The 11558-nt window shown below is 30.7% G+C and overlaps 2 protein-coding genes across 2 annotated transcripts; one reads left to right on the top strand and one right to left on the bottom strand.

Annotated features, from left to right (window-relative positions):
• Positions 1-2610: 2610 nt before the first annotated feature.
• Positions 2611-4028, top strand: LOTGIDRAFT_97287 (hypothetical protein; the record flags this gene model as incomplete). Its single annotated transcript, XM_009063878.1, has 3 exons — positions 2611-2738; positions 3406-3620; positions 3919-4028. Coding segments are annotated over 3 exons (453 nt in total), but the record flags the coding sequence as incomplete, so codon positions are not given.
• A 996-nt stretch (positions 4029-5024) lies between these two features.
• LOTGIDRAFT_183614 (hypothetical protein) lies at positions 5025-11539 on the bottom strand. The gene is made up of 5 exons (XM_009063877.1): positions 11462-11539; positions 9224-9405; positions 8909-8992; positions 8199-8339; positions 5025-7944 (listed from the first exon to the last, which is right to left on the bottom strand). The coding sequence occupies exons 2-5, from the start codon at positions 9396-9398 to the stop codon at positions 7748-7750; spliced, it is 597 nt and encodes a 198-aa protein (XP_009062125.1). The 5' UTR covers positions 9399-9405; positions 11462-11539; the 3' UTR covers positions 5025-7747.
• Between the last annotated feature and the right edge of the window lie 19 nt (positions 11540-11558).

Raw genomic sequence — 11558 nt, 5'->3', positions numbered from 1 at the left:
TTCTGCTATGGAATATTATTGGAGAGGATTAACATTAGATTGTGAAGCGTTTGTTAGAGCCTGTCCTCAGTGTAATAATGGAGATATTAGAAAAGTGGAATCAGTGGAAATAGAAGAGAAGGATGTGGAAAAATTAAAGGTTAGTTTATTTCCCAAGACTCGCAATATTTTCTAGAGCTCATTTCATGGATTGTAATTAGGTTTTCTAAAAAACATTATGTGTATCAGAGACAATATCGGATGCATCAATTTGCACCATTCCAATTTTCAATCAGAGGTCTGTGACGTCTTCAATTCCACAAGAAACGTTAAGTCCTTGTAATCCATGTAGGAAATTGCTCTTGCTCTCTAATATGCTATAATTTGAGATTTTATCTTGATTGTTATACAGGAAGAAGAAATAAACAGTGATATTATTAGAGAATATTTAGATAATAAATCATATCCTACACACTATGACAAGAAGAGGAAAACAACATTACGACGTAAAGCTGCCAACTATATGAAGAAAGATGGTTTATTATATTACCAACATAAACCATCTCATAAACCACGACTCTGTTTATTTACTTCTGAAGAAAAAAGAACAGCTATTAAAGATGCGCATATCATTAAAGATAGTGGTAAATATCAATTCTCTTAATTTTGCACAATAGTGAATATAACTCCAGGCAGGCAATTTGGAGGTCACAATATTCCTGATATATCCAATGTTTTATCCAAATTTATGGCAAAAAAAATGGCAATTATATTGCAAATATTTTGCGAAACGAAATACCAGAATATTGTATGGTGTATATCGGAAATCTTATTTACATTCTGTTGAAAATGTAAAGTTGAAATGAATTAAATATCATTTAAACCAAAACATTGTACAATTCTGCATAAATCATATAGATATTACTTCACAATGCTCTTTTGTGTGGCATATTGATCAACATTTATGATTAATAATTTGTACATGGAAAAGAACTGCAATATAATCTTTAAAACCATTTATTTATTCTGAATGAATTTTCAATTTAGGTCACCATCTGGGGTTAAATAAAACTCAGGATACAGTTAAAACAAACTATTATTGGATTGGTCAGACTAATGATGTATATAGATATATTAGTCAATGTTGTTTAGTTACTGAGAAGTTAGAAACAGAATCTAAAACAACCAAACATGCTATTGAAGACAGAAAAGATAAATTTAGTATATATTTTAATAATGGCGTAAGTATCTTTAGACTAAATTCTCAAAGAAACAGCGATAGTTACTGTTATGTATCAAAAACATAGATAGAGCTTGATTAGTGAGCTCTGAACAAGTTCCATCTGTTCCAATTCTTCATTGAACATGGTGCTGAACCAGATTATGTCACATACAAAATTTACCCTTCTATTCTTTTCTCCACCATTTTAAATTCTGTCTGCACCTCCTGTTTTTTTGGCACACGTGGAATACATAATGTATTATACATTATAAACCCTGTTCCAACGCATTTTATTGAACATCTGGTTCATAACATGAATTGCAAATGTGCAAAATTACCAATCAAGCCGATAATAAAAAAAGGGTCTTGCACAAATGCTGATTATTCCAGAATCCAAATCCAAATATCAACACAAAGATTACATCAAAATTTTGGTTTCAATTGTAAAATAATATCTTAATGATCTGAAAAATAATTTCAAATTCAAACAATTGCATTGGCATCATATAATTTAGTAAATTTTGTCTTTATTCTAAAAGGGAAACCTTACCAATGAGACTACGTCTGATGGTGATATTTCATTTTCTCGTTTTCAGTCTCTTGATGATCTTATCAAAAAGAAGGAAAATGTTGATGACGGTGAAAATACCATTGTATCACCACCCCCGATCACTGAAGTGGAAAATATCACTGAAACTTCACATCCACCTAATGATAGTAGTACTCAAGAGCTGAGAGATCCAGTTTCAGCAGAGTCAGAGTTTAAACAAGTTGAACAACTGCCAGTACAGGCTTTTGTTGAAGAACCTAAACAAACAGTTCACCTTGAATCACTTGTACCAGTACGATTACCTGTACCAATTAAAATAGAACGTGAGGAACCCAATAAGCTGGTGATTCCTGCGACATATGATGCATCAACTAACACATTGGCTTTCACTTCTCCAAAATGTTCCACTACTGCCAGAGACTGTAAGAAGAGAACCAGTATTGATGTAAAGCCTAATATTAACAGCACTAAGTGTACCTGGAGAGAATGTAGTATATGTAAAGCTGTATTTAGTGGTAAAGTAGCATATAAATGTAAGTGTATTTTTACTTTAAGACAGGATGTATGAGATAGTTGATGGTTTGTGGAAACTTGAAAGCTGATCATTTATCTGCCATATACATAGAAGAATTCAGGAGTCCTTGTAGTTATATAACATATACATATACCTGAAAATTGTGTGTAACATCTACTACATCTACACTACATAATACTGTTAAAGTGATTACATTTAATCTTGACCATTGGATTTTATTGACTTTTAGTTAATTAAAACTTGATAAAGAAATTTAATTGTTAATGTTGCAGTTTTTACTGTAATACATGTAATGATTGAATAGATTAATTGGAATAATGAATTATTTCAGTTCACATGATGAGACACAGTGGAACTAAGCCGTATTTCTGTAATTATTGTAATAAAGGATTCACTTCTATCAAAGCTAAACAGTTACATCATAGAAAACATACTGGAGATCAACCTTATCTGTAAGTTATATTGTTGAAAACATATCTAGGATGAGTCAAAACATAGACAAGATCTGTCAATTAAGTAATGGTTATATTTTATTTGTTAATGCATAGACCTTAAGAGATAAAATAGAACCTGAACATGTTGATAATCCACATCAAGTGCTGTGAGGAAATGGTAATTGTGTGATCTGATAAGGAGAGATGAGAAAATGACCTGTTATCTTGGCTAAATCAAGCTACCTAGATCAACCAGTGGAGTCTTAAAACACAATTCTGCTAGAGGCACATATATTGATTTCTTCCAGTGATACTACGTCTTAGAATGAACATAAAATTTAATTCTCAATAATGGTCAATATGAGTATATATTCATCAGTGAACTTACCTGGTGTCATAAAGTTACAACAGAATCCCTCTAGAATCTTTAAATTTGGAAAATTTATAAAGTAATTATTGGAAAATTAAATAAGTGTTTTTTAATTGTTGATTGCATATTTATTGATAATTACTTTTAGTTTTTTGGATTTATCAGATTATATAAGGATCCTGTTATGTTATTTATGACACCAGGTATATCTACTGATAATATGCTGTTATTGGCTAAGTTTGATATATTCCTTTACGTAGTATTCCTTTAATAATGACGTAATCAAAGAAAAAAAGTTTTTGAATATAATTTCAGATGTAATATATGTGCAAGAGGATTTGAACGTAAGGAAGGATTGAAGTATCATCTTAAAGCCCATGAGAAGGGTGGTGGTGTCCCTGTTATTTGTGATATATGTAACAGATCATTTCAAACAGTGTCAAGACTTAAAGTTCATAAAGCTTGTAAACATCCAGACATAAGACCAACTTTCTCTTGTCATGAATGTCAGAAGATATTCTCCTCCAAAAGTAAGTTTGATCTTTAGAACTAGGTATATACAATTTTAGAATTGAACTGAACATAGCAATGAATTGCATAATCTGGTGCTGCTTTATTAAATATTTTATTAGACCAAATCACTCAGTAGAAGAACCGATTCGGAATGAGACAAATACTATTTGCAGACAATGCAAATTTTTGGCTTGTGTATATTATGCAGTTCCTGTAATAATTTAAAAAAAATACATGGTCCATTTCCACCTAACTATCTTCTCGTTCATAATAGAAATGACGCTAAATTTAGCTTGTGTTTTGTTTAAATTGCAGGAAGTTTTAAAAGACACTTTGCTTCAACACATCTTCAAGAGAAAAACTATGTATGTAACTATTGTAGTAGGGGATTTGCTCGGAAAGAATACCTCCATAAACATATACAGAATCAACATTGTAAGACAGGTGATACTGTGAGTGATACTCAGATTAAACTAGAGGGAGATCACTCTGCTCCCATATTACAATATATTGATGCTGCGACTCTGGCTCAGTTAACAGAGTCTGGAGAAGTGACTATACAGAGTGATATTGTATTAAATGAAGCGGATATTCCTGTTATAAATGATAATAATACTGTGGTATTTACTGGGGATACGGTCCAATATGAAGTAGAATGTCTGACTAGTGATCAGGCTATGGTAGCTGATGATCAAGCTATTCAGTTACTAGTACAGGCTAGTCTACAATCTCAGCAGCTACAGATTCAACAACAACAGCTTGAGCTTCAAGAAGCCCCAGAATCTCTGCCACATGATCAGCCTTTTGATATATCACATGAAGTTTCCCAACCAGAGTAAATTATTATTGTTTGTTTAAATAAAAGATTGTTATTGCTTTTATTTTGAATTGATTTCTAACTTTGCATGGTATCTGACATTAGGCTTCCAGTGATACAACTGAAAATATGGAGCTGTACATATATCGTGAACGTAAACTTGTCATCTACCAACCAACCTGTACTTATATCACATTGTCAATGATCTTAAACCCACAGTTAGCAGATTTGTCTCTTAATTATGATCCTGAGCCAACAATTTTGCCCCGGGGTAGAATAAATGGAAATGCAAGTATGTACAAGTCAACTGCATATTCAGTACCTCTTGATTCAGTTACTTGATCTTTGTATTAATGTTTTGAATTGCACACATATCTGGATGTGAAAAGTATGTGATCAATAATACAGGTCAATTTAATAACATTCTTCATTGAAAGGAATTAAATATAAATACCCATGATGTTTGCTTGCACCTTTATGTCAACTTGTTCTGTTGATTTTATAATTGATTTGGCAGCAATTCCAAACATCTGTTGAAATTATCAAAGGAACTGTCTCTTGAGGATTTCTTTCCATGAAAGCAACAAATAAACCAAAGACACATATTAAGAAAACAGGTTTTATTTGCATATATAAGGCATTGGTTATGTGATAAGCAAATACAGGTGTATATATTTAAGAGGTAAAAACCACAGTGATAGGCATACAGATTTTATTGTGTAACTTGTAAAATGTGACATGAAATTAATATTTTGGTTTCCCTAGCTCTCTGCCTGTGCTTGTTACAAGCAATATGCCCAATATTTTATTCTTTTGTACCACTTAAACCTTTCAGTATAAGTAGGTAAGGTTTCAAATAAACACCTTGCTGATAGAATTTGGCAGACAAGCACTTCAACAGGCTAGGTTTACATCTGAACAGTAATGGAAAGACAAAAAAGGAATTCCCAATGTAGAAGGTGGTCATGAACACAATGAAACTGTTACATATTTAAGTAGTCTAAAAAAAAGTAACTAATATTCTATTCAGACAATTCATGTGCTAGTGAAAACTGGGAGTGTCAGTTTGACATCTAATAAATTATGTCTCTAGCAAGATTTGACAGACCAGCAGAACTGAGCTGTGTTTAACTAGCACTACTGAACTAGCAGTAAATAAGGCTCACTGTCACGTGGAATGTCATGATTAGTTTTCAACTGTCTTTTATTAACTGTCTTTGGAATTAATATTTTCACATCATGCATTCATTCAGTGTTTGATCTTTAGTTCCTAAACAAATCTAAAAAAACTTCACAAGCTTCTTACTGATTAAGATTCGTTCATTTATAATGTTGTATTGTTTGAAAAATTCTGTGTTGGTATGAAAATGTATTAAAAAGAGCACTATCAATGCAAAACTAGGAGAAATAAAGAGAGCATTAAATGTCATAACTAACAAAACAAGACCTAAATAAAAAAATTATTGGGTCTTATTTTAACTATAACAATGGTCCTAATGACCTAAATTAATCCCTAATTTGATTTTTATTCCATGTTTTTCACAATAAAATCAATTATATCTAATATTATATGATACACTAATAGCTTTAAGAAAGAAATATATGCCTAACCAAACCATGCCCCTACGCGTATAAAGCAAAGAAAATAAAGAATAAGCTTTACTATATAATACAATTATTACTTTTAGCATAAACTAGATAAAGGCACAAATTAGATGAATACTAACAAATTGAAGGCAGAAAACTGAGCCATGCTTTCATAACATCATTTTAATTAAAAATTTCAATTTTTTCAATTTTTTTTAATACCTTGTCCCACTGAAGAAAGCCAGAAAATATTAAAACAGCAAGTGATATACGAACATTGTACAACTGGCCGAACTTTAGGCAATATCATGACCTTTTTTACAATAAAAGTACAAAGAATTATCAGAACCAATAAACCTTGAACCACAATCCTATTCAATCAGTATCTTTAATGTTAAATTATTTCTATTAATATCAATTATCAGAAATTTTTTTTAAAGGGTTTGACAACAGAAAGGGAGGGATAATAAACAAAACTGACTGATATACAAAATATAATAATAATATTAATGTTACTCAAAATAAATTGTTCCTCTCCTCTTTGATTTATTGACTATATAAAATATAAAAAATTTGGTATAAAAACATTCAATATCATTGAATATTGAACATCCATACTCTTCATCTACAACTTTAATCCATTTTCAAAGTTCAAACTGTCTCAGATACCCCTTGATAATAATAAGCGAAAATCAGATCAATAAAGCGTGTGTTTAAACTATTGCGTAGCTGATAATAAAAAATCACAATTGTTTCTTAACTCCTACAAGGTAACACAAAGTCTATTTCAATGACATAATAGGTGAGACTTGCTTATCGCTTTCTAAAATGAATGAATTTTAGATCACAATGCCAAATTTATGATCATGGAAATCATTATGTATGTTATATTGTCTTGGATAAGTGATTTAAAAATCAATAACCATCATACATTATTAACTATACCCAATAAATCTACATATGAAAAGTTTAAAACAAGTCAAAACTGCTAGAAAATCATAAAATTCGACTTAGCATTACCGTTAAGAAGTAACATTAGACAAAATTTCTAAATTATAAATCATGTACATCTAGATCATATAAATAATTAAAGTTATTCAATGTCATTAAGAATAATAGTTGGAATAATATTTGGCAAAAATTCACATCATTCATTTGTTGAAGCTTTACAAATGAAAAAAGCTAAACAAAAAAATCAAAGTATCGGGAATCATATCATTATTGTTTTTTTTCAACATAAATCACAATTTGACAAAGTTTAGTCCAGAGAAATTGATTCTTTAATATGATTCATTTGAAAAAAATTGGCAATTTCCTGTTACTTTTCTTTACTCTATATTTATAAAGGGAAGTATAAGCTTACGCCACAGGTCTAAGACCTAATCATTCTGTTTATCTGTTTCTATTACAATGACATTGAATAAACATCTATTATTTTGTAGATAGTTTCGGTTTTAATTGATTGTTGTAGTCTTAAGACAAAGACAAGTATGATTCTAACAGACATTTTGTTTTCACACAAAGATATATTACATAAGCTTACATGTGTATCCATATAAAACTTAAATAAAGACTCTGATTTGCGAGTAATTTCAGTGAATAGTTCTAATACCTTCTTCAGAAAAATATCTGTTTAAATCAAACCAGTCTTTGTAGAGTAGAAAGTCACATTGTGGTCTGAAATAACTTGTACTAAAGTCTAACAAAATATCAGAAGAGTTGAGTAGTATAGAGGTATCATCACTGCCAATCTTTTTTAATGTTTAATTTCCATTCCCAAGACAGGTATTCATTTTTATCATCATCAGTAAACAAACTATCTATTTTATATTCTCCCCGAGCCAACATGCCAGAGGGTGCTTCATCTTCTGGTGTGGTATATGACTGTAGATCTGGCTTAGGTCCATAACTTCCTACCATTACATTCTTCTGATCAACTGTAAACAATTTAACAAGCAGTAGAATCAATAATTTACATGTGTACAACATTGTAAATATTAAAAACCCAGGCATTAGATGTTCATATTAAAAACAAAAAAATTCCAGCCCAGGTTATAAGAAATAATCACAAAACAGTGATTTTGAAGACAGAAAACTCCCAATTTGCTAAGATCCACATGAAAATAAGTTGTTTCGTATAAAGTAAATATAAACAAAAAATGTTAATTCGATATTTCAATAAATTAATTACCTTTTATGCCTGCTCTATAAGCTTTCTGTTTGTACCTCAATCCACTGACTATCTCTCGTTGTACATAGAAATATATTCTAACTTTATACGTACAGCCCTCTTTTAACACAAATGACGTCTTTTTTATAGTATCTTTATCCCCTGTAATTATATTCAAGTAGAATTTCAATAATTAGTTTGCTTGTTAAGATTGAAAAACTTTTAACCAAACTTAAACAGTGTTCTATGTATGGTACCTGTCATCACATTTATCATTAATAGCCAACATGGAGTCATTTAATTTCAATTTGTCCAACATGACCAACAGATCTCATATTAAAATTTTGTTAAATTGCAAGCAGGAAAGTTAAATTTCAAATTAGCGCCTGCATGTGATAATACGTATCAAAATGATCTTAATAGTAGTCTGATGTAAGATTTGAGCGACATATTGAAGCGAGGAGCACATATAACAAAACACAAGACAATATTATGGAATATAACACACTTCTTTAATACATCTGATGTAGTCTTTAGAATAAAACAAAAATCAATAGAAAGACATTGAACTGAGGATCAGGTGTGAAACTGTACAATCCTCTTGGATTAAACCATAGCTAGCAGTCGTCAACTACACTGGTTTAAACACTTCCCACATCATTTTTACAAGTTATTGATATTCTAAGGTAGGCTAGTTATTTTTCATTTATTTAAGTCAATAAATAACTTACCTGTTAGATCTAGAATCATCTCATCTCTACCTTCAACAAGTAAACCTAACTTCTTCACAATAACAAAATTAGGATTATTGGGTTCTGAAAAATAATCCATAAAAGCATTCTGTATATCACAAGTGAGTCTATATAAATGCATATACCTTACTAAACCCATTGGATGGCCATTTAGTCAACCTACTGCTTGTCACAAGATGAAGTGAAATGTACATGTATTTGACATTTTTAATTTCCAATCACTCAGCTGCGTCAGTATTTCAGCCAAATCTAGATACACTTCTCATATCAAGTTCAAAGAGCACAACAGCTTACCAACAATAACTGGGCCATCTAATCCAGAGCCCAGTAATTTCTTCTTATATTCAATTAAACTTGGATCATCTGCATCAGCATTGATAATTTCATTTAATTCTTTTTTTGCTGGTGGTTTATATAAAGTGTTTTCTTCATCAACCTCATGTTCATCTCCAGATCCCTGTTCAGCCATTTTATTTCTGAAATACGGTAATAAAAATTTGTATTTATGCATATGAAGAAATTTTTTTAGCTAAAAAGATCTCATTTTGGTATCATCAAACTTCTTTAACAACAAGTAAATCCTTCTGGATGAATATTTACATCAATTAAATCCATTTTTTAAACATTTTTTGAAAGTACATGTATGGTAAATCTCTAGATCTACAAAGTATTGTTGACCCTTTTGTCTATGAACATTTTTAATTTCTTTGAAAATTCTTGGCAATTTTTTATTAAAATAAACAGCCAATTTTAATTCATATCAAAGACTATAACCTGACTATAGATATTAAGTATTAATATAAACAGTGGTGTAACCTATTTTCGTGGATATAAGGATTCAACACCGAATTTCGTCAAAGTTAAAAAATGAAATTTTTTTTTTTATGTCTTAGATGTTTCCTGAGATATTCTACAAAATAATTAAAATTGGTTTATTTCAATTTTCTTTAAGAATTCTTCACTTTGACCCATATTTCATGAGCAACCAACTCGGCAACGGCGGCAGAATGCGTCACCTATTTTCGTGTACAATGTTTGATACATAAATAGGTCGAGAAAAACACGTTGTATGGATACCGGGTGGTATAATTAACTTCTCTTAGTATTTATCTTTAATATCAATTCATTATAACTAGTGACAATTCCTTCAAAGAACCCAATTTAAAAAAAAAAAATAGTGACTGACAAAGTAAGATACGTAGCGTGATTTATTGCTAAAAGTCACTGAAACAACATAAGAATAAGAATACTTTGTGTTCCATAGAAATTTTCTGCTGACACGGAATCCGCTAGTTGATCACGGGACTTCATTCGTTGGACTACATTCTAGCAGACGACACTTGGAATTCCGATTACGGCTAGGGATTATAAGGAAATTCGGCCGATAAAAAATGTTGACGTTTGGTAATAAGTGAAATCGGCCATTTTGTATTTGTCAAAGTATACATTAATACATTTTACCTTGCTTGAAACTACTGGATTCATTCTACAAGCTGATATTGTACAGAAAACCCATATTTATTAAAACAAACTAATGCGGAGGTCGCGCAAGGTCGCTCATGTAAATTATTAATCCTTTCCGGAAATCCACGAATAATAGGTTTCCACGAAATTAGGTTACTCGACTGTATATATATTTATCTTAAGATAGCAATTTTCAAAAGAAATATCCTTATTCAGTGATAAGAGATCTTTCTTATACTTTTGTCAATAGTCAAAATGACACTGTTAGTAAAAGATTATCTTGAAAATAACTTAGAGGAAATTAAACTCAAAAGCTGATAACAATCACTGTCATAATTATCTACAACCAGTTCACTGGTTCAATTATTTCATTCAAATTAAGAAGTAATTATAGTTATTGAATTAAATGTTATTTCCTTTCCCTTTTAAAATATTTCAGCTATCCATAGCATTTACCAAAATAAAATTCTGACATTTAGTTGTCTTACAATCAAATAAATAATACCCGAATTTGTATATAATAGAATACAAATTAAATATGTAGTTTACAGACATCACCAACTATTTATGCCTTTTTGATACCGGTACACCTAAACTCTTAGAATATAATTTCATTACACAGAAACAGTAAACAGACAGTCAAGCAGATAGGTAGACATCAACTGTTATTAAGTTGACACAATGTTTTTGATATATTTTGGTGCAAGTAAACAAAAAGTTAAAAATAAAAATGTAACAAAGCACAAAATAGATCTGCAAAATCAAATATCTATGGATCAATGAAATTGTAACCAATAACAATAACATATTCCAATGACAATAGATTTCATTTAAAAAAAAACAATAGCATTGTATCATCACACACGGATGAGTCACAGTCTGACCGGTGCCTGTTAATTTTGTAGACGCCCCCACCCCTCTATGTCCAAATCTACATCATGGCACATGATTGATGTCGATTAACTTTGGTAAAAAAGTTCATCCTATCATAAAAGTGCTTTAGAAGTAACCATGCCATTTATCAAAACATCAAAAAGAAGAAGTAGAAATAATCTGGTGTCAACTCACTATGGAAGAGGCAGAAAAGGCTTAATCAGCAGTAATATTGAGACTTCTCAAGACCGAGAAACCAGGAAACTTGATAATAATGGCGCTACTAACTCCA

Source organism: Lottia gigantea (genome assembly GCF_000327385.1).
Source record: "Lottia gigantea unplaced genomic scaffold LOTGIsca_6, whole genome shotgun sequence".
Classification (NCBI taxonomy): domain Eukaryota; kingdom Metazoa; phylum Mollusca; class Gastropoda; family Lottiidae; genus Lottia; species Lottia gigantea.
The sequence above is the reverse complement of the archived record's forward strand: the minus strand, read 5'-3'. Positions and strand labels throughout refer to the sequence as shown.